The sequence below is a fragment of the Lepisma saccharinum genome, chromosome 4 (assembly GCF_977018435.1).
Source record: "Lepisma saccharinum chromosome 4, izLepSacc3.1, whole genome shotgun sequence".
In the NCBI taxonomy this organism is placed as follows: domain Eukaryota; kingdom Metazoa; phylum Arthropoda; class Insecta; order Zygentoma; family Lepismatidae; genus Lepisma; species Lepisma saccharinum.
The window spans coordinates 70,755,724-70,779,996 of NC_139232.1; the positions used below are offsets into that span (position 1 = coordinate 70,755,724).

General features: G+C 38.5%; 1 protein-coding gene across 2 annotated transcripts in view; it reads right to left on the minus strand.

The window, feature by feature from the left end:
• Positions 1 to 20,983, minus strand: part of Blos1 (biogenesis of lysosome-related organelles complex 1 subunit 1) — a 45,930-nt gene extending 24,947 nt beyond the window's left edge. For both annotated transcript variants that reach the window (XM_083121711.1, XM_083121710.1), the window contains exon 1: positions 20,725 to 20,983. In XM_083121711.1, coding sequence (XP_082977837.1) covers positions 20,725 to 20,785 — 61 coding nt within the window. In that variant the 5' untranslated portion in view covers positions 20,786 to 20,983. The remainder of the gene's footprint in view (positions 1 to 20,724) is intronic.
• Positions 20,984 to 24,273: the final 3,290 nt, after the last annotated feature.

Consider the following 24,273-nt stretch of genomic DNA (forward strand, 5'->3'; position numbering starts at 1 on the left):
GCGGCCAGTATTAAGGAAGAGCCGAACGTGTCAGTTTCAAGACGATCTCAACGGTTGCGGCTATCTGAGACATCAACTTGGCGAATCTTGCGAAAAGATTTGGGCCTGCATCCATGTATTGACTCAAGAGTTGAAGCCAAACGATCACAGATTGCGTCGCGAGTTCGCTGATTGGGCCGTACAGCAGTTGGAACCTGATCCTGATTTCAGTGGAAAAATCATCTTCTCAGACGAGGTGCATTTTTGTCTAAGCAAAATTGTCATTATTTGGAGCGAGAAGAACCCACAAGTGGTCCATGAGGTGCTATTGCATTCAGAAAAACTCACTGTGCGGTGCTGTTTATGGCCTGGCGGCGTCATTGGACCTTATTTCTTTCGAGATGATGAGAGAAGAACCGTTACCGTCAATGACAAGCGCTACAGATCCATGTTACGTGAATTTCTGTGGCCAGAACTTGAGACCATTCATATTGAAAACCTTAGGGGGGTGGAGGTAAATGTGAAATTTCAAATGGAACACACCCATTCGTTTTACATATTTGGATTCAGTGTTGAAAAAGAAGTATTTTTTGTTCAAAAAATTTTGTAAAAAAATTACAATTGCTTCAAACATTTATAAACATTTGGTAGTTTCAGTTTAATTTTGTTCCCTTTATGTAATAACAGTTTTGGTTTCCGTTGAGAACATTGCAAAAACGAGTGTTATTCAAAAAATGTGTGCAAAGAATTCGGCAAAAGAAAATTGTTTGCAATTTATGTTTTTTTGTAACAATAAATAATATTAATTTGTTCCAACTCTTTGGTTTCAAGGAACAATTTCATATGAACAACAAAATTAAGTATGTTACTACAAATCAGTTATCATTTGAGGTACACAAATAAATGTTTAAAGGAGCAAATTTTCAAAATGATCTTCAATGCATTTCAAAACACGGTGTCTGAAGCTCTACACTGTTCGTCCCAAAATGTCAGGAGTGATAGAGGCACAAGCATCAATAATTCATTGCTGCATGTTTTCTGGCGTTGTTGGAACAATTGATTGAAGACATGGTTTTGTACACACACCCAAGGTCATCCATTTCTGCTGCGGAAAGATATGCAGGCAACATTCCAGTTCGCTTGGCATACATCATTTGTGCATAAGCTTTCGTGCAAGTTGCATCGAGGTTGTGGCTGTGTGCATATTTCTGTGGGCAGTCAAGGTGAACCAGAAAATCGAGAAACCTGCCAATTGTGAAATAAGTGATGATGTGTATGACACGTCATTCCCCTTTGTACAAATTTGACTGTTTTGTTTTCTTAATGACCTTTCAATTTGTTCCAATTCTTATTGTTATTAATCTTAGTCTCTGTGATGTACGTAGATTTCTTTAATGTTCAGTCCAATCACCAATAATGTCAAGATAGAGACTAACCTTTATGTACATTTCTTGTATGTTCGGTTACAAGGGAAATTACAATGGTGTTTTTTCTTTTCAGAAGGTTCAGGCGTGAAGATTGAAATAGTTGAGATTGTTAATTGTCATGTGCTGTTATTTATTTTGAATTACCTATGGATTTGAATGGATAAGGCTTTGAATATTTCAATGACGTTCAACATCATGCTTCCGTTATGTTAGTGAAAACGTGACTTTGTGTTTTTTTAAATCTACAAAGGATCTGAGATGTGATTACCCATACCATATTTGTGTTGGGGTTAAATAATGTAAAGGTCTCTCTTGTATCTTGGCAGGGTACCAATGATTTAGTAGTATCATGTTCGTCGAATTGAGAAGTAGGTTTGTAAAATGGTGCATCTGTCAATACAAGCAAAAGTTGATATCATTCTGCTTTACGGTGAAGCACATCAAAATGTTGAAGCTACAAGAACTTTGTACAGCAATCGATTCGAGGACCGAGATACTCCAGGCATTGTAACCTTCTACCGCATAGTGAAACAATTCACGGAAACTGGCACTATTCATCCAAAATCTAAGACCAGGAAGAAAACTGTTACAAATGAAGAGGCTGCAATTAATGTTTTAAGTGCTGTTGCTTACAATTCCCACATCAGCACAAGGAAAATATCCCTAGGTTCCGGAATTTCTAAAACCAGTACTCTGCGAATTCTGAGAAGTTTCAAGTTCCATCCGTACCGTATGTCTTTGCACCAGGAACTTCATGGCGAAGACTTTCAAAATCGTTTAAATTTGTGCAATTGGGCACTGCAACAGATGCAAATGAATGAACAATTTTTTCCATCGGTGTTATTCTCTGACGAATCATCATTCACCAACCATGGTCATATCAACAGACACAATATGCATTATTGGTCTGTTGAAAATCCGCATTGGATTCAAAAAGTTGAACACCAAAGACCTTAGAGTGTAAATGTTTGGTGCAGAATAATTGGAAGCTGATTGATTGGACCATATTTCACTGAAGGCACATTAAATGGACAAAAGAACACAGAGTTTTTGGTAAATATTCTGCCAGGGATGTTAGAAGAATTGCCACTGCACCAGCACTGCAACATGTGGTATCAACATGATGGTTGTCCAGCTCACTACTCCATTCAGGCTCGTGCCATGTTGGACACAAAGTTTCCTGGTCGATGGATAGGACGTGGAGGACCCGTTTCTTGGGTCACCCGATCTCACCTCAACTGATGTCTGCCTTTGGGGACTACTTAAAGAAAAGTGCTACCACGAAGTTGGAACAACGCCAGAAAACATGCAGCAATGAATTATTGATGCTTGTGCCTCTATCACTCCTGACATTTTGGGACGAACAGTGTGGAGCTTCAGACACCGTGTTTTGAAATGCATTAAAGAGAACGGTCATCATTTTGAAAATTTGCTCCTTTAAACATTTATTTGTGTACCTCAAATGATAACTAATTTGTAGTAACATACTTAATTTTGTTGTTCATATGAAATTGTTCCTTGAAACCAAAGAGTTGGAACAAATTAATATTATTTATTGTTACACAAAAACATAAATTGCAAACAATTTTCTTTTGCCGAATTCTTTACACACATTTTTTGAATAAAATTCGTTTTTGCAATGTTCTCAACGGAAACCAAAACTGTTATTACATAAAGGGAACAAAATGAAACTGAAACTACCAAATGTTTATAAATGTTCGAAGCAATTGTAATTTTTTTACAAAATTTTTTGAACAAAAAATACTTCTTTTTCAACACTGAATTTAAATATGTAAAACGAATGGGGGTGTTCCATTTGAAATTTCACATTTACCTCCAAGGGGTGGGTGGCGGTAACGAAATTTTTGCGGCATTGACTTACTCCCTCAATTGTATCAAACTTTTTTTCTGTGCAATTTTTCGATTGGATGCATTCTGCATGCTATATTCCGTACTATCATTATAAATGGACCACCCGGTATATCTACATACATATATAAAAATAATGATAGTAACCCATGGTGCAACAGCCCCTGAGGGCCAAGGGCTACCAACCAACTGCCGGCCTCACTGGCACATGACTCAGCAGAGGTGCGTAATCATCCAACCAGTTATGGGGGTGACATGTGATAAGTATAGCAAATCTCCAGTAAAAGGTTTTCATTGGCTGGGTTACACTACTCATCCGTAGCTCCATCGTAGATAGTGAGTGACTACTGGTCCCATACACTGGCCAAAATTTTAGAATAGTTGTTACGTTTACCCCCAGGAGACCTGCACCCTGAGCCCAAACAGCCTGATGCCTTAGACTGAATGGCCATATTGAGGGACTGTATATATACATGTAGAGCATTGTTAACACTAGAACCGTGGAAGCGGTCATTTTGACCGCTGTTGAATTTCAAATTTTTGTTAAGATGCTAATATCTCATCGAATCATCTGAAATTCCTTGACTTTTGTTCTTTTTACGTTGAGAACATATTTTTGATTAAAAAATTAAAAAAATAAATTCTTATGTAGTTATTCATCGAAATACCTCCAACTGCGGTTACGGTCAAAATGGCCACTGTGCATTACCCTCCATTTTTTATACAAAGGTAAACAGAAAATTGCAAACCTCCTTTTGGGAGATGTATTACAAAATTCGCCTTCAAGCTACTGCCACCTGGTGTGTCATTTATTAGATTTAACACTAGGTGGCAGCAGCTTACAGGTAAATGTTCAATCTCTTTGTTTGAGCCGAATAGGGAGTTGCAAAACTTGCAGGCACTGTCTTTGTTTGTCGTCTGTTCTTGATATTTGTTTCTCGCACACGTGAGTGATTATTGTGCTCTAAAAATGGCTGATCGTGGACTATCAGCTAAAGATACAAGGTAACCAAATAAGTTCTTGCCGTTTTTGATCATCAGAAACAAAAAGGTATGCAAAGAATGTCACATACTGTTAGTCCTCAAAGTAATCCCCATCGGCATCCAGCACATTTTGTCAACATGTCTCCAGCTAAGCAGTGCCCTGGCCATAAATCTCGGGGTCTCGGACAGAAAGAAGTCCATGAGTGCTTCCCGCAAGTCTGGCTCATTTGCGAAGGATTTCCCACAAAGGTGGTTGTCCAGGGAATGGAAAAGGTGATAATCTGTTGGCTCAAGGTCTGGAAAGTACCGTGGATGGCACAGTGTCTCCCAGCCAAGTCACTGTATGGTATCCCTGGCCACCCGCACCACATGCAGCTTGGCATCGTCGTGAAGAAGCAGTACACACTTGCGATTAACCAATGCTGGCTCCTTATTCTTCAGTGCCTGTTGCACACGTTGCAACTGCTGCGAGCAGAGGTCCTCCAGTGATGGTTTGGCCCATTGGTAGCAGCTCATAGTGCACCACTTGGCGACTAGTCCACCATACAGAGCATGATCTTGCATGGGTGTGAAGGTGGTCTTGTGGTGTGAGGCACAAAGTCCCGTGTTGACAACCAATGTCGGGCACAATTGGGAGTGTCATATAGGACCCACTTTTCGTAACTGGTGAGCACTCGACCGAATATGGGTGTGTTGCTGTGCCAAGAAAGCAACGAGAAACAGGCTGTCACTCGTTGTTGCTTCTTGCCTTCTGACAGTGTATGAGGTACCCTCTTGCTCAACTTGAACGTCTTTCCTATGTGATGCAGGTGCAGTCTGGCTGTTTTATCGGAAACCTGGAAGTGGTTGGCAAGCTCACCACACCTTAGGCTGCTGTCCTCCTGTATGGCTCCCTTCAGGGCCTCATCATCCAGGACCTGTGGTCGGTCACTGCTGGGTTCATCACAAACTGACAGATCTCCCAACCTGAACTTCTGGAACCAATTCCTATTGGTGCGTTCATTCATAGCATTATCTCCAAAGGCTTGACATATTCGGCAACTTGATTCTGCTCCGGACAAGCCCACCTTAAAGTCATAAAGCAGACAACCCCAAACGAGCTGCTTCAACACTTCCATTTCTCTTTGCCCCTGCTCAAGCTATGGCTGCTATGAGTGCGCAATGTGTCCGTATTGGGCAATACCAATGTCCCCACTCCCACCCTGACTACTTTTCCAGCACGTGGCACACATATTTTCCTATCAGTGATCACTTCTTCCCATGTGATGTTCAAAACGGCAAGAACTTTTTTAGTTACCTTGTATATCAAAGTATTTAGACTCAATTCGGGACATAGATACTGACAATTCCGATGGAGGTGAAAGTGAAGAGGATCCCGATTTTGTTCCACTAGAACAAGACATTGAATCGAACCATTCATCAGAAGATGAAGAAAAAGAAGCAGCACCTGTTTGTACAGTTCAACGGGGAACAAAAAGAAAAACCACAGTGTCTCCAGGTGAGTCTCCTTTATTATCTGGAATGAAATACAGTACTAAAGATGGAAGCGAATGGACTGTAATTGATGCCGATGTAAATGTTTCTGGTAGGCATCCAGCACATAATGTTTTACAAGAAAAGCCTGGCCCGTCAGGATTTGCTAAACGAAATATCCTTGAAGGAAAGGTTTCAAGTGCATGGCATCTTTTTGTGAATGAGAGGATGCTTATCACATAAAATCCTGCACTGAAGAAGAAGCTCATCGTCAAACTGGAGGAAATGACTGGTCTGTTACATTACAGGAACTTGATTCATTTATCACAATCTTGTATGCTCGCGGAACACATTGTGCAAAAAGTCTTGAATTAGACAGTTTGTGGGACAGTACCTGGGCACTATCATTTTTTCGTGAAACCATGGCTAGGAACAGATTGAGTAATAATGCGATATCTGTGCTTTGATCATAAAACAACAAGGTCCGAACGCATAAAAAGTGACAAGTTTGCGCATGTTTCAGAAATATGGAATTGTTTCATTGAAAATTGTGGCTGAAATTACATACCAGGAGCATACATCACTGTAGACGAACAGCTATTTCCTACAAAATTTAGGTGTAGATTTGTGCAATACATGGCCAATAAAACAGACAAGTTCGGCATTAAATTTTGGCTTGCAGTTGATGTCAACAGTAAGTACCTGATAAATGGTTTCCCTTATTTGGGTAAAGATGAAGATCGCCCAGCAGATCAGCCTGTTGCAGAATATGTTGTACTTTGCTTGATGGAACCCTTTGTTGGAAAAGGAAGAAATGTCACAACAGATAATTTCTTTACGTCAAGGAAACTCGCTGAAACCTTGAAAGCTAAGAACACTACCTTGGTAGGAACAATAAGACATTCAAGAAAAGAAGTGCCTCAGCAGGTAAAACCATCTCGTCTAGAACAGTATTTTATAGTTCTTCTGAGACAGCACACTCACTGTATACCAAGGAAAAAGTAACAAAAACGTTCTAATTCTCAGTTCCATTCATTCAAACATGTGTATTGGAGGTGATGTAAAGAAACTCCCTGAAACTGTCAGCTTTTACAACAGCACAAAGTTCGGTGTAGATGTGATCGATCATATGGCTCATAAATTTTCCGTAAAAGCAGCATCGCGAAAATGGGCAGTTTGTGTATTCTACAACATTTTGGACCTAGCCACTCTCAATGCATATATTTTGTACAAGAGTGAAACTGGCGAAAATTTTGGTCGTCACTTGTTCCTGATCAAACTTTCTGAAGAACTCCGAGAAGGAAGCAACAGAAACCCACAGCCCAATCTACAGATTGTCTCCTATGAGCCTCCAGGAAAATGACAGCGTCGACAGTGCCAAACATCCAAATGCAGAAACAAGACAGGAGACTTATGTGAGCAGTGTGGAAAAGCAGTATGTGGAAAATGTTGCATTGTATATATTTTAGAGAAGCAGTAAAAATAATAAGTCAGAATACTCACATATTTGTGCGAAATAAGTCAAGCCACAGCATGAAACAGCTCAATATACGCAAGAGATTCACTAATCTTAGTGCATCGAAATGAGGACCCAGTACTACCCCTTGCGCCAAACCCTCCCACAAAGTTTCCTATTGACGGCAATGGTGTTCGTCGGCACAGCTCATCGCAGAATGGTGCGAATCTCTCTGGTCTCTGCCGGTGCCGAGAACAGCCAAACGTTTCTGAACAGGCAGACAGGTCCAACGACCCGTACTTTCCCCCACTCTTGAAGGTCTGTCATAACAGGCCCTTTTTTCAGCCCATATCCCCATGTTTACAGCCACGGCAGGGTTTGTCTGGAGTCATCAAGATTCTTCCAAGTGTCCAGTGGCGTGCTCAAGGAGGGGTGCTGAGGATCATAATTCTGCTTAGGCTCAATATTCTTTGAAAAAAAAGAAAGAAAAGGCAGGAAAAGATGGCAAAATGAGGACTTCAGGAATTACTACTAAAAAGTATTATTTTCCTGTAGTTTACGGTTATTACAAGCATAAGAAAACAGCTTGGGAAGTTTTCTTCATTGCAGAACAACACTGGAATAAATTAAATAATGAAAATGGTACCATAGATCCAGTATGGAGTTTTCTTTTTCACAAACTTTGTGAAAACAATGATGACTTTGAATTACCTGATGATATTTGGGATACACAATTTTAAATAAAAAAAAAATATCGGAAATAAAAATAAAACAGACTGCTTCTTTTCACAGTTAGGTTGCTATATTACAACAATGTAACATTGACAACATCCATTATATAATGGATTCTTTTTGTTTAAAAAATTGCTGACCATTGTTATAACTGTATCTTCAGTCAAAATGAAAATAAATGTCTGATGAAGGGAGCGTGTGTTCTCCTGAAACGTCACAATGAAAAATTGTTTTCTTATGCTTGTAACAACCGTAAACTACAGGAAAATAATTCTAAAATGCAAGCAATGCGTACATACAAGAAAAACTATTACTAAAAATACATGTAACCCCCATCTTCGAAAATCCTGGGCACACCACTCGAATGTCTGCTATTTCCACTTAAGACGAAAAGCATACATTGAATCTGCTTTTAATTATCAAAACAACAATTGGCAGTGAACCATATAGGTTCTTCTTACCTTTAAACGTGAAAATTGAGGTGTTTGCATTTCAGTTTCAATCATATTTAATAATGATTCTCATCGTATGGGACAGAATTGTGTGTTCATTGTAGTCGTAAGGTCTGTGGTATGAGCTTTTACATTGAATTGGCAGTGACCTTGGCGTTTATCGCAGATAAATATTGTGCCCCCCCCCCTCCCCTCCATTGAAAGATCGACCCTGATGTTTGGCTAATCTTGCGATGACTACGTAAAAAATGTCATGATTCGCAACTGCTCTTTAAACTTCTAAAACTACTCGAAATCTCGTGTGCAAAATAAACACTGATCCCCACAAATTTATTTCAACTAATTGTAAGTTTCCATGGTGGATTTCCCAAGTTCTGTGAAATTAACACATTGTTCCACTTTCGAATTTAACATGATTGCGACAGAGCTCAGATGAACAGTCCGCTTCTAACAAAGATGAACAGTCCGCTTCTAACAAATGCTACAGCCAGACTGTTCCATGCATGTGCATAAAAGTTTGTGCGCAGGCAGAGGACAGTCCACAGGTCAGTATCCTACCCAGCTCTTTGTTATCGACGTGACCTGAAATGAATAAGAAAATCAATCCAGAAACTTTATTGCCACACCTCGTACGTACTTTCCTGTACTGGCGACAGCCTCTATAAAGATCAGTGGTCACTGGTTTTACGTAACATGTCTAGTAAATGTACCAATTCAGGCTTTTTCAAAAACTGTTAAGAAGAAGCCCAATGTTCACGAAGAAATTTTAAAGTTTGTTGTTGGGGATAGTGCAGCAAAAGGAATTTTAACTAAGATGGAGTTGCTGTGCACTTCCCGTTTTGTCCTGAAGTGGCAGACGGAAGGTAAAATGTACTATGTATTTTGTACCTCCATTGGTTACATTGGAAAGGTTCAAAAATTGTGTTTTTAAAGGCAAAGATAATTTCATTTTGTATTTCACTACATAGTTCAATAAGACTGCAACGTGTACCTGAATGTTTACACTCTGACCACTTCCTTGGAGTATAAATGAGACTTAATACAGAACATCATGGACATTCAACCAAGGTGAGGGCAAGAGGGCACAGCCTCCCTGGAAAATGAATATCTATCTAAAGTTATATATTTCACACATATAATTTGATTTCAGTCAGTAATTTATGTTAATCACATTAAGTGTGCAGTTGCCTCCTGCTTTTTGCTATTTTTGTCCCCGCACAATCTAAACCTTATGTACCAAGGGAAATTGAACTGTCCTTGCCCCCCACAGTTATGGCACCTTGCTCCCCCAGTTTTGAAAGGTTGCATGCTTGTTTTAGGTTTTCCTTACTTTCAGCATCGCACTCCCTCAGCACCCCTAGATGATCAATCCTGGCACCGCCGCTGCTTGACTGTGATGGACTTCGAGTTGTCACAGGGTGATAAAATGTAGTCAGCAACACTTTCTAAAGATATATTGGTGGACGGAAGAGTGCGATGAAGCAAAATTATGTAGAGTCGAGTTAGCAAAAATTTACTCAAATCATCCAACTCCAGAGAACTGGAATGCATTCAGATGCGCTATAGCCAAATCAAAGAAGATATGTATAAAAGCAAAGAGAAAAATCATGGAAAATGTTTTGTAAAAATGTACATCCAAGTATGAAACTAGGATATTTGTGGAAAAAAATTTGGTCGCTTAGAAATCCTCACACTCCAACTTTAGTCCCTTTGAATTCACACTGAAAGGCTGAAGTAATAGAAGCACCAAATGAATTATATAGTTACATACCAAAACTACGTCCGGTGAAACATTTTACAACACCAATTTTAAAAGAGGATATCTATAAAATCATTGGCAACACTAAAGATTCTTCTCCAGGGATGGATAGAATTACATATTCAAGGATAAATCACCTACCAGATATAGGGTTAACAGTGAGGTGTACAATTTTTAGCTAGTTCTTAAAGAATGGAAGTACCAGAAGATTGGCCTAAACAGTTGATTATTCCAATTCTAAAAACCCTCAAAGACCCTCAATAAGGTAAATCACATAGACCTATAGCTTTGACGTCAGTTATAAGAAAGATATCTGGGACACTGATACAAAAAAAAAATAGAATGTTTTTTAGAAAGTCAAAACATATTTAAGTATGATCAAATACGAGGTTTGGCTAGAAAAAAACCGGACTGATGCTATGAAATCTTTTATTCGGCATTTTGTACAACAGGAACTTTATCTCCTTCAAAGTACTCCCCTGCACGATCTGTACATCGCTCCATACGAATTTTCCATTGCTGGAAGCAGTGTTGCCAGTCATTTTCGGAGATCATGTTCATTACATCCGTCGCTTTTCTTTGCACAGCTTCTACTGTCTCAAATCTGGTTCCTTTTTGGGCGGACTTCACTATGGGGAATAAAAAGAAGTCACAGGGAGCAAGGTCCGGTGAATACGGCAGATGTTCTAACACTGGGATGCAATATTTAGCCAAAAATGTCTTCACTGACAGGAGCATTGTCTTGGTGCAGAATCCATGACTTCCGTTGCCACAAATCAGGTCGTCGTCTTCTTACTCGCTCACGAAGGGTTTTCAGCACATTAATGTAATGATGTTGGTATACAGTTTGACCCTCGGGTACCCAATGAAAGTACACAATGCCTCGAATGTCGAAAAAGACAATCATCATGGCTTTGAATTTGGACTTGCTCATGCGAGCTTTCTTGTGACGTGGCGAAACTCGGGGTCTTCCAATGCATTGATTGGCGCTTTGTGGCAGGGTCGTACGTGAAAAACCACGATTCATCACAGGTTATCACTCTCTCTAAGAATGTAGGGTCTGTTTCAATGTTCTTCAAAGTGTCTGTACAAATGTTCACTCGAGCTTCCTTCTGTTCCAATGTCAGGTTCCTTGGCACGAGTTTTGAACACACTTTACTCATGTTCAAATTCTCGTGTAAAATTTGTCGAACACTTTCTTTGTCTATTCCTGTGATTTCAGCAACTGCTCTAATGGTCAATCGACGATCTTTTCGAATCACATCACTCACTTTTTGAATGTTTGTTTCCATTTTCGACGTGCATGGTCGTCCTGAACGTGGGTTGTCTTGGATCATTTCCTGTCCTTCTTTAAACCGTTTAAACCACTCAAACACTTGTGTGCGTGATAAACACTCATCCCCGTACACAGATTTTAACATGTCGTACGCTTCTGTTGCGGATTTCCCCAGTTTGTAAAGGAACTTCATATTGACATGCTATTCCATTTTAATACTCAGCATTTTTCCGACGGAGCACAGACGCACGTTCCGCTTTGTCCAAGTGCCACAGCAAAACTGAGAGGCCTGCACCCAGGGCAATTAGTCATTCTGTAGGCAGGGTATGGTAGTATAGAATCATGCATTGCTCAACCTTCACGCATTCGTTGTTTGCCAATAGCATCATCAATCCGGTTTTTTTCTAGCCAAACCTCGTATGATTCCAAAAGGAATTCAGTTTCCAGGATGGATTTATCACTCCTACCTCTTACATTTTCGAATTGCTGAAAAGAAATTGTATTAGCTGCATTCTTAGATGCGAGTGCAGCATATGATAATGTAGATATTAAAATCATAATACAAACAATACATTCATTCATTCATTGTTTTCTGCCTAATTGGCAGGTTTTTCACTGCAATCTCCAGCTTTCCCTGTTCTCTGCCTTACGCTTCGTAATAGCATACGACCCAGTTAATTTAATATCATCCATAAGCTGATATCTCTTTCTTCCACGGACTTTTCTTCCTTCAACCATTCCCTCCAAGGCATCTCTTAGCAGGCAGTTTCTTCTTAGACAGTGTCCTAACCAGTTTCTTTTCCTCTTCTTGATGGTCTCCAGTATAGATCTTTTTTCACCAACTCTTTTCAGTACGGCTTCGTTTCTTACCTTGTCTGTCCATTTTACACGCTCCATTTTTCGCCATGTCCACATTTCAAAAGCTTCGAGTCGTTTCTCTTCATTTCTTCTCAACGTCCAGGTTTCTGCACCATATAGTGCTACACTCCACACAAAACATTTCACTAATCTCTTCCTTAGACCTATGTCCATGGGTCCACAAAAAAACATTTTTTCTTCTATTGAAAGCTTCTTTTGCTATTGCGATTCTCATTTTCACTTCTTGGTTGCAGCTCATGTCACTGCTTATAGTGCATCCGAGGTACTTGAAGCTATCCACTTGCTGGATTCTTTCACTGTTTGCTCTCACATTAATATTCCTTGGTTTTCGTCCTATAACCATTGCCTTTGTCTTATTTACATTAATCTTCATTCCATACTGCTCACAGCTGCTGTTTAACTCTTCTAACATACTATTTATGGTTATTTCATCCTCAGCGAATAATGCCATGTCATCAGCAAATCTTATGCAGTTTATTCTTCTTCCTCCCAATTTGACACCTCCTGTGCCCTGGAAACAAGTTTTCACTATATCTTCTAAATAGATATTAAACAAAGTAGGCGATAGGCAGCATCCTTGTCGTACTCCTCTTCCAATTTCACAGCCTTCTGTCATTTCGTCTCCTGTTCTCACTTTAACTCGTTGATTCATGTATAAGTTGCTTAGAAGTCTTCTCTCTTTCCAATCTACACCAATTTTCTTCAGAATTTCTAAAAGTTTAACCCAATTCACTCTATCAAAGGCTTTCTCCAGGTCTACAAATACTACAAACACATCCTTTCCTTTCTCTAAATATCTTTCCCCAATGGTCCTCAGTAAACCAATTGCATCCCTTGTACCTCTTCCTTTCCTGAAACCAAACTGTTCTTCCTCTAACTCGCCACTGACCTTCGAGTATAGGCGTCTGTTCAGAATTCTTAGAAGAATTTTTGCCGAGTGAGATATCAAGCTGATTGTCCTGTACTCAGAACATTTTCTGGCATTGCTTTTCTTCTGCAGAGGTACCAAAACAGTCTCCGTGAAATCTTGTGGCCAATCCCCTTTCTCATAGATTTCATTGCATAAATGCAGTATTTCTCTTTTTCCATCTCCCAGGCATTTGATAAGTTCAACAGGAATTTCATCAGTGCCCGTTGCTTTCCCATTCCTCATTTCTTTGAGTGCTTGCTCAAATTCTTCATTCAGGATATAGTATCCTTTCTCATCATCAGGCACGTCGTCTTCATTTTCTACATTCAGACTGTCTTGGCGATTCTCTTTCTGGTAGAGCTCTTCAACGTACTTTCCCCACACATTCGATATTCCTTTTTTGTCTGTGATTTCACATCCTTCCTCGTCTTCTATCATCCACATTGTTTTCCATTTCTTCTTTTGGAAGCCCAAGCAGTTTACTTCACGATACATCAAGTCATACCTTCCTCTTTTTTCCAGTTCTTCAATTTCTTCACATTTTTGTTTCATCCATTGTTCTTTTGCCATGTCAGTTTCTCTTCTTAGCTGGTTATTCAGTATCTTGTAATTATGTCTTCCCTCTTCTGTATTTACATTCTTCCATTTTCTCCGTTCCTCCATTTTTTCCAGCATACTTTCAGTAATCCATGGTTTCTTTGCACTTTTCCTTTCCCTGTAGCCTATTGTTTCATCCACTGCCTTCTGTAAGCAGCTTTTTATTCCATCCCACATCTCATCCTTATTGTTACAACTAGCTTTAAACTTATTATAGTTTCCTTGGAAATGTTCTGCAAATTTTTGTCTTTCGTCTTCTTCCCTTAGCTTCTCTAAGTGGGGTTTCTTGCTCACCTGGTTTTGGGTTATCTTCTTCAATGTAAGATTGATTTCTCCTATTAGCAAGATGTGGTCTGAATTAATGTCAGCTCCTGGCAATGTCTTCGCATTTTTCAAACAATTTCGAAATCTTTCTTGTACCAGTATGTAATCTATCTGAACAGCTAAAAATACCTCACAACTATGTTTTGATATTATGGAAATTATTTAGTAAAAGATCTACATATTTCCACTTTTTCAATGACAATAGAGGACCGTACTTAGCATGCAAAGGATTATCTCAGGGAAGCCCTTTAAGTCTTCTGTTATTCAATATATATGAGGGGTGTCCAAGTCGAATTTAGAATACCATATACGGCGACCATGTAGGCATGTCATATTGTGATAGAATAATGTCAACACCTTTAGAAATCTACCCAATTTTTTTTTATCTGTTATCTCATTCCACATGGGTGCCGTGGAGCCATGTGAGTTAATCATGACGAAACAGCAATTTGAAGTACCAAGCAGTAATATATTTCTTGATGTTGGAAGTGCTACCGCCCAAGGACTTCCATGTCCGTTAGGCCAATGTGTACAAGAACTCTTCATCTTCCCATGCCACCGTGAATTGGGCTGATGAGTCCAAGAGAGGAAGAAAATCCATTAAAGATGAACCATCCTCATCACAGCCCAGAACTGCCTGAACTCCAGAAAAGTTTCAAAAATTAGAACTAGTGATGTCAAAGAAAAGATTGAAACAGTCTGTAATAGCGAAGATGGTAAGAGTTCTGATTTTCTTCAAATTCTCCTAGCAGAAAGAATAAAATTATCGTAGAATTTTGAAAGTCATTATCACACGAAATTTGAACCTTCCTTAAAGCAATGAGCACTGTTTGGATTTAAAAAAAAAAAAAAACTTAAGAATTTCCTTATGCAAGCATGCACGCTACTCATGAACAAGATATTCTTCATTGACAAGCGACAGTAAATATCGTAGAATAGTGGGAATGAATGTAGAAGTAAATCAGAACCTTAGTAGAATGCATTTAGGGACTTTATTTTAATGCTATTAACTATTGTAACTTATACGTGACCCTACCTAACCTAACCTTACTGGAAATGGTTCGTGGGGCTATGATTGATTGATTGATTGATTTAGTTTATTTTACTTCACGTTTTGTGCCTCTTGGCTAATTTGCGAAGATGGGGATGAGTGATGAAATTGATGAATGGACAGTCACAAACAACTAAGCCCGACCGGGATTCGAACCCGGGAACGTGGGGCTATGCATCAATGGTTGAATTTCCACTAAGAAACATTCCCACATCACACAAAACACCTTCCAGATGTTAGACAATGCTACAGAAACTTATTATAAGTAGTTTCTTCTGTAAAAATGAAGAAATCTGTCGGGGAATATCAGATTAGTACCAAACGAACAAACAAGAATTACTCGAATGTCAACAATTGAGATTATTTGCACGAAAAAAAACTAAAAGGCACCTTCAAGAATCCTTAGGAATGCAGAATAAGTAAGTACCAATGTGAAAAAGAAGAAAATAAAAGAATTCCAGCCGTTTCGGGGATACTTAACATTTAATAAAAGGGAACACCTCCAATAGTCCAGTCAATGTCTCGAAAAACAAGAATTCCCATTACATCCAGAGTAAAATATTTAGGTGTCATCTTGGATGAAAAATTAACCTGGACGGATCAAATTAAACCCATACAAGTCAAATCAGAAAAAGTGTTTAATTTGTTCAAAGCAATAGCAAATATTCAGTGGGGATGTCATCCTCGAGTTAACCTTTTATTTTACAAGAATTATTTTCGGCCTATGATAGATTATTTTTTATTGGCAATGTGTAACTTGGCAGAAGGAAAATTGAATTCTATTGATGTCATACAAAGGAAATTCTTGAGAAGATATTTAAGCATCATGAACAGAACTCCAAACGTAGTAGTATACATGGTAGCAAGTGAATATTCCATTTCATGTTGACAGAGGATGTTAGCAGCAAATATGCTCTTCAAAGTAAAAACACATTGTGAACAGCCTTTCAACAATGTTCTAAAAATATATGATATACTTATATGAAACACGTAATATAATAAACATAAAAAATGCTATGCGGATACAATTGTACAATTTGTTTTCTCAAGAATAGCAGGATGTTCTACAGATGCGTTCATGACCTGTTCTCTCATTAGATTATCGTCAACAGTGTCTGGATAATATTCATTTTCCTCGTTATTCGCACATATCGGAATATCTTAATCAATGACAATTTTTTTATTTCATATATACAGATGGATCTAAAAGTGAGCTAGGAGCTGGATATGTAGTGTATGATCGACAACATAAAACAGCATTATTATTTCGGTTTCCACAAGACTGTTCAGTATTTACAGAAGAATCTTATGCAATTTACCAAGCTTTAATATATGTCCAAAAATTAAAGTTCAGAACGTTCTTAATACTGACTGACTCAAAAAGTGCATTTTAGGCACTTAAATCCTCGGTATGAATTTACAATACCGGAAGTATCTCCAATTGCTTTCAAATTCGGCACACTCACTAATTTTGGCCTCGTAATCATGAATCTGAAATTAAAATTTGGCGGTCACGTCTAGAAATTGCAAAATACCCTTGTCAATTACCGTTATGATTCTCCATACAGGGTCATTCCATGCCAAACCATCCAATGGTGGTTGCATGACCATTTTAGAAAAAAAACATTTTTAGTACATACGTTTGTACATGTTTCTAGATATCAAAACCAATGTTCAAAAAAAAATATTGTCTTTAGTTCTTCTGGGGCAGCCATTTTTCCAACATGGCGCATGGCTTTTTTTGCTCATGTAGCAGTATACAGAAAACTTAATATCTCAAACACCATTAAAGCTAGAGACCTGAAACAAAATTCATTTTGTAGCTAATGAAGTATACTTCATATGATATTCAGGTATGTTTTGCTTGAAATTGAATCGTAAGTACGAAAATTATGGTGGAAAATGGGGTAACGTTAGTTAAAAAATTGCATTTTTAAGCCAAATTTTTTTAATGAAGGGGTTTAGTCTAAGGCTTGATTTTTTTTCAGGTGTAGACCTACCTTCAGGGTGTCTGTAAATAAAATATCAGTGCTTAGAAATGCACCCCTTTTTTACAGCATGGGCTCAAACATGGCCGTTCATTGAATTTTGACAGTTTTCGGGGTTAAATATCTCAGATGGGTCCCCTTTAAAAATTCTGAAATTTGGCACATAGGAAGCCCTTCATGAACCTAACTCACAGTAAAAATATCAACTTTTAGATTCAACTCGTTTTGGTCAATACGAGGTAACGTATGTCACCTAATTTCTGACGTTGCAAAGTAAGGTTAAACTACATTCCATACTTAGAATAATGAAGTCTTTTCTTTTTCTTTTTTTAAATTTGGGTTACTAACATGGAAACGATATGAAGACTCCTTTCCACACAAAGGTCTCACAGAGCGTTGATTTGCATGTGAGAAAATGGCACCTTCCGTAAAGGTGGAAAACATGTTTGCCCCACGAACTGTTCACGGTAAGGTTAGGCAAGCATAGTTAAAATTAAGGGTCATTATAAACATAGTTTTGAAACGTTAATCATTGCAAAAAATGGTTGTTTTCTTCATAAAACACTTTTTTTTTTTTTTTTTACTTATTTTGCAATTCCTACACGTGACCGCCAAATTTTAACTGCAGATTCGTGATTACGAGGCCAAAATTAGTGAGTATGCCGAATATGAAAGCAATTGAAGATACTTCCGGTATTGTAAATTCGCTGCAAATTCTCTTACAAGTGTCTATACAAATTATCCCCTTATATTAAAAATTGTATTCAGTTAGTTCAAACAATACAAAAAACTGGAAGAACCATTAAGTTTACTTGGGTTAAAGCACATAGTAATATTACCGGCAATTCCCATGCGGTAACGGTTCAGATTGTATTATGATTTCTCCTAGCACAAAGACTAATTATCGTAGAAATTTGGAAATCATTGTCACACGAAATTTGAACCTTCCTTAAAGTAATGAGCACTGTTTGGACTTGAAAAAAGTTATTTATGTAAAAAAAACAAAAAAAAAACTTGAAAATTATCTTACGCACTTCTCACAGACAAGATGTTCTCCGTCTACAACCGACAGTAAATATCGTAGAAAAGTGGGAATGAATGTAGAAGTAAATTGGAACCTTAGTAGAATGCATTTAGGGACTTTATTTTAATGCTAAGGGAACCTAACCTAACCACGAAAGCATATATTGAACAAAACCTTAAGTAATCGCTAAAACTCCGCAGTATGTGTTAACAGACGTACATCAAAATCGAACCATGTAAAAATTGCATTCGTAGCATGATGAAATCGCAATAATACAAAAGGAACTTGCGCCATACATTCTACTAAGGTTCCGATTTACTTTTACATTCATGCCCACTGGTCTATGATAGTTACTGTCGCTTGTCAACGGAGAATAACTTTTTGGGAAAATTTCTTGTATTGGACAAACGGATGAAATTTGCTACTTCATTTAATTTGAATATTCGTACTTATGTATTCTGCATTGAGAAACATTGCTGAAGGTGGCATTTCGCTTATTTCACGAAAATATGTTCTATTTGCGACATATCGAGTAAGTTTTCTTCGTTTCTTTTTGCCTTCGGTAACATGCAAAATGGCGGTCACAGTTTCACTACCGTACTCAGCATGAAGTGTTTCCACCCCACTGCACCCAAAAATACCTACGTAGCCCACAAACCATTGACGCATAGCCCCACGAACCATTCATACATAGCCCCACGAACAATTTCTGGTAAGGTTAGGTTAGGTAGGGTCACGTATAGGTTACAATAGTTAAAAATTGGCAGGGCCACGTTAGCGGTTGAGGGCGGTAGGTCAATTACCCCAGGGGCAGAGCCCGGAATCGGTGGGAAATTTGAGTCAAAAATTTCAAACGAAAATAATTTTTTTGTTTACATTTTGGGTAAATGTCTGTTATATCGGAGACACTTTTCTTCAAATTTACAGGAGAAACTACTTACGGAAATGAGTTTCTGTTGCATTTATCAAACTTCGTGGAGGTATTTTGTCACTATGGAATGCTGCACAACAGAAAATAAGCACTTTGATGTAATAAAGTAGCCTTTTGTGCGAATCGACAACATTATGCCGTTGTTTCCATTATGAACCTGCAGATGGCGCGAGTGTTGAAAGAATTTTTATTTTTATTTTTTTAACTATGCTTACCTAACCTAACCTTGACGGAAATGGTTCGTGGGGCTAACGTGAATGGTTTTTGGGGCTATTGTAAATGGTTTTTGGGGCTATCCTGAATGGTTTTTGGGGCTTTCGGGAATGGTTTTTTGAGCTATCCGTCAATGGTTTGTGATGACATAATGAACACGAAAGTAGGTATTTTTCGGTTAAGAAGGTTGCAACACTGCATGCCCACTCCAAATCGACAAAACACAAGCACGACGCGTGATGATCCACAACTGTGCGCGAAATATTCTATGTTCCGCAACGGAAGAAAGGACCCAAAAGAATTACTCGTAATGTGAAAATTTGAAGTTATTTTCGTGTAAAAAGCATAATGGCACCTTGAAATAGGTTCCGCAATACACAATTGGTAAGTACGAACCATTTGAAACTGAAAATATGCGTTAGAAATGTGTCTCCGATATAACAGACATTTACCAAATTTTGCACCGATTCTGGGATGGATAGCCCCAAAAACCATTCACAGAATGTTCCGCAAAGCAGATAGGTAAGTACGAATGTCAAAAATTGATGAAACTCAGAAGTTATAGGTGTCCGAAGGATAGTAAACATTTACCATTTTCGGTATACTAACTAATTTTGGCCTCCTAATCACGAATCTGTTGTAAAAAACCGGGAGTCAGTCAGGAAATTGTACATTTTGATGAAACATTGTTCGTTAGCCCCAAAAACCATCCACGGGTAGCCCCACAAACCATCCACAGGTACCCACAAACCATCGACATTAGCCCCAAAACTGTACATGGGTAGCCCCACAAACCATTCACACGAGGTTAGGTTAGGTTCCATTATCACTCATTTCACCCCTAAATTCATCGAAAAAATAGGGTTCGTACTAAAATTGAACATCATAAATCATTTTCTTGTAAAACAACGGCGTGGTTGGAAACAATGACAGGAGATTACATTTTCCTTCGTAAAACTACGCATATACCTACACCTATATATATAAAAAAATTCAATCGGCCTTTTTTTTCAAATTTCCAGACGTGACCTCCGGTTTTTTACAACAGATTCGTGATTAGGAGGCCAAAATTAGTTAGTATACCGAAAATTAACAAAATTGGAGACTTTCTCTATATTGTCAATTCGCTCCACTGAAAAGTAGAGTAGAATGAAATTCATTCGCATTCATTTTTTCTCCCATTTCCTATGGTCATTTAGAGCAATGTGAAATGATTGGAGTTTTCATAAGCCACAAAAAAGTTCAAGGGCAAAAACATACACTTGCACTAATGATGATTAATAATGAACATACGGAAATGAATTAGTTTTTCTCTAGTACGAAATATTACCTACACATAACTCGCAGCATCAGATACTATTGCTAATTCCCGGTACTTAATAAGTAAAGGTCTGAATTACCTTGTTCCTCTTTCCTTTGAGATTGTTTGACTTGATGTTCTTTTACTAACGACGACAGCATATTTTGGAGAAAGGCTCCCAGTATTCCTCACAAATGACAGAGTACAACAATATCTTTACTCTATTTAAACTTCATATCTGCATTTCATTGACTAATTTTCTTTCAATGAATGATTTTCTTTAAGGATTTGTTTACGATTATCGTTTGTTCCCCTTCTTTGGGACGTGTACGCCAACTAGTGGGAGAAATTAAGAACTGCGTAGTAGAGATGAGTCGTTCGCGAACGAACGAATCTTTTTGAACGAATCTTTTCAACGAACGACTGATCCGGTTCACTGATTCGCTTCGAAATGGCTCAGTCGCGAACGAATACCGAAACCGCTCCGTGCTCGCATAGGAAAGACTGAAAGACGCGTCGAGCGTCGAGCGCTCGGGGGAAACAGTTGGTCCCTTTGTTCACACTCCGCGCCTGCGATTGAAAACAAAATTCCAGCAAGTCACGTGATACCCGAACCAACCCCCTCCCTCCTCCGCTTGACCGGCACCCAGGGAAATAGGACGGGTTTCCACTAATGTGGTCTTCAAAGGAAATTTCCTCGTCAGAGGAAAAAAAAAAGCGGAAGTGGCTAGAACCAGGGAGGGACAAGACGGGCACTTGTCACCAGTGATGCCAAAAGCAGGGAAATTTCCCTAGGCACAGGAAAATTTGAGGGTGAAAAGGGAAAAGGGAAATTTAATGAAAAATAGCTAAAAAACAGGGAAATTTAAACTCACATTTTCGTTCTTTTTAAAAGTTCGAAAATATTTTTTTTCAGCGTGTACTTTTTCCAAATGAATAGTTAGCAACAGTGACACTTTTCAGTAAGCTTCTTTCTCCCTGATATAGATGACCTTGACCGGTCAGTCTTATATTTGTCGCGTTTCATAGAAAGGCCTCAAGGCACGAGCCGCGCTGCACCTGGAAAGAATTTGCGATGCGATTTTCAACTTCTTTCCTTGTTCCATCCATCATTTCAGAACGTGTCTTAGTAGCTGTGTGTGTGACTTTGTGTGTCCTGTGTCGTTGCAAGGAGAATGGAAGAGGTGACTAATAGGAAGCTACCTGCATGTCCCAAAAAAGTTAGAAAACGTCGTGGGGATTTATCTGCGGATGAAAAGATATCTGGGAAACATGTGAAAAAATTTCGTATTGAGTGGCAGGAAGACCCGCAGTTCAAAGGCTGGCTACAACCAGTTAAAGGTAACGAGTGTAAGTGTAGGTGCATAGCTTTATGATTTTCATAAATATTTAATAATAATAATGATAATAAAGTTTGTTTCTCAGGCAAAACAGGCGTCAAAAGAAAAATATTAACAGCAGGCCCCTAGCTAAGCTTTGACAATGGGTGGGTTTCAAAGTCCGACAATCATTGCTCCGCAGAAGATTTTTTTTTTTGGTTTGGGGATTTTTTCGATACATTAGTGTTTTATTTTAAAATTCAAATGTTTATTTTAGGATAATTATATTATGAAACTATGATCAGTTTCTAGTATTTTATTCAATGTGGGGTTTGAACCCACTAAACCCCCTTATATATGGTCCTGATTAACAGTTATAGTAATACAAGGATACAGCTTCAGATGTGTTTTGAAAATCGAGGGAAATTTAGGTCGAAAAAGGGAAATTTTACACTGTTAAAAGGGAAATCCTCCATTCGGAGATTGGCAACACTGCTTGTCACCCCCCTTGGAAAAAGATAGTGCTGTTCATTTGGTGCACTGTTCTTTTTACCTTGGAAAGTAAAATAAATATAAATGTTATTTATTCCCTTACTAATTAATTCAAAATAAAGCATCGCCATAAGTACGGGTACATATTCTTTGTCCCCCTGGAAAATAGTTTTGATTTATCCCCCTTTGGGGATAAAAAGTCTCGACACGCGTATGGTTAGAATTATTTGGCAAATTTGTCGTTCATCCGAAAGAAAGGAAAATGCGAGAGGTATTTCGATCTAGGGATGTCCCGATTGATTGATTGAATTGGTGTTTTTACGTCCACTTTATGCACAGTAAGGCTAATCGGGACTGGACCTACAGTTTAAAGTGGGATCCGAACCACTATGTGCATCCACCGGGTATCGAACCCGGGGGCCCTTATGTTAGCAAGGCGACGACGCTACCACTGTGCCATCGGGGAGGCCACATGCTGGTTCGGATATCGCTTTAAACTGTACATCCGGACTCACAAACTTTGAGAATTTTTTTGATAAGGAAAGATCTCGAAATACAAACATTTAAAACAAGAAAACCTCCATGAAGACATAAGTTTGTACATTAAAGAGCATAGATTCTTTGTTATATTCTAATACGTCTTACAGTAAAGCAACTTCGATTTCGCTGAAATCGTCGACGTACCACTGAAGGTCTGGGTTCGAAAACTTACATGCGCATCGTTATTGCATACCTTACGAGAGTCTCTTCATCATATACAGTAACCATCATTCACTTTCGTCGTAGCAATTAGCCAAAAATGGCAGAATCGACACACAAAATAAGGAAAATAATTTTAAATTAAGACTCTCGAATATTTAAGTTTTGATCTCGATTTTACATTCCCCACGTTCTTGACCTCGTCTTAACAAGTCTCGATGATACTTATCTCTTCTTTACCTACGCAGGATGACATTTTCCTTATCACTAAAGTACCATCTCATGAAAAATAACAGGGCGATAAAGAGAATCAATGTATACTTACCTTTGCTAGCGACTGCATATTTCTTTTTTCATACACTTATCCACAAAGGAAAAACACGCCCACATACAGAGGGGAGGGAGTTACAAGCGTCGCAGTTACAAGGGAGTCATCACTTAGTCTATTTTGCACCCGTCACATGATACGGGGTCCAACATAGGTAATAATACAACTGTAATGCCGTATAACTAAAATCTTAAGATATTCTGGCTTCAGTTGAAAGCTGAGGCTGTAGAAGGGCACTCAGCAGAAACAAGGGCGAAACACAGGACAGCACACACTACGAAGATTATACTGGCCGTAGGTCCCGACGCCAGAGCCTCGTTAGCCTGCAAAATACAGTCCAAGTTGTACTACGTGGAAGTGAATTTGGAAATTGAATGTACTACGTGGAAGGGTCACAGCTTACGACACATGCAACAGATGAATTCCAAGGACAAATAAGAATGTTATGAAAAATAACTATAAAATAAACAGGAAGGAGTAAAACAAATCTTTGCAGAGAAAATAAGTTTATTTTTAGTGGTTTATATCCACTACTATTTCACACATCCTGAAATATGTGACAGCTGGTAAACATTTCTGAGGCATTGTTCTCATGTCATAGGAGGAGGAAAGTGCATTTTCAATGTTACAGTTTCTTTTTCGGACAGAAGTTGCCATTACTTAAAAGTTCGTTGTATTGCAAGCTCATGATAATGGTCACTTGCAGGGATATTTACCGTAAGGTCTACTAGATGAACAAATTAACCTATATTTTTCATATCCGGAAAATATTATAAAATTTAAAATTATAATATTTTGTGCAAGTTCTTTC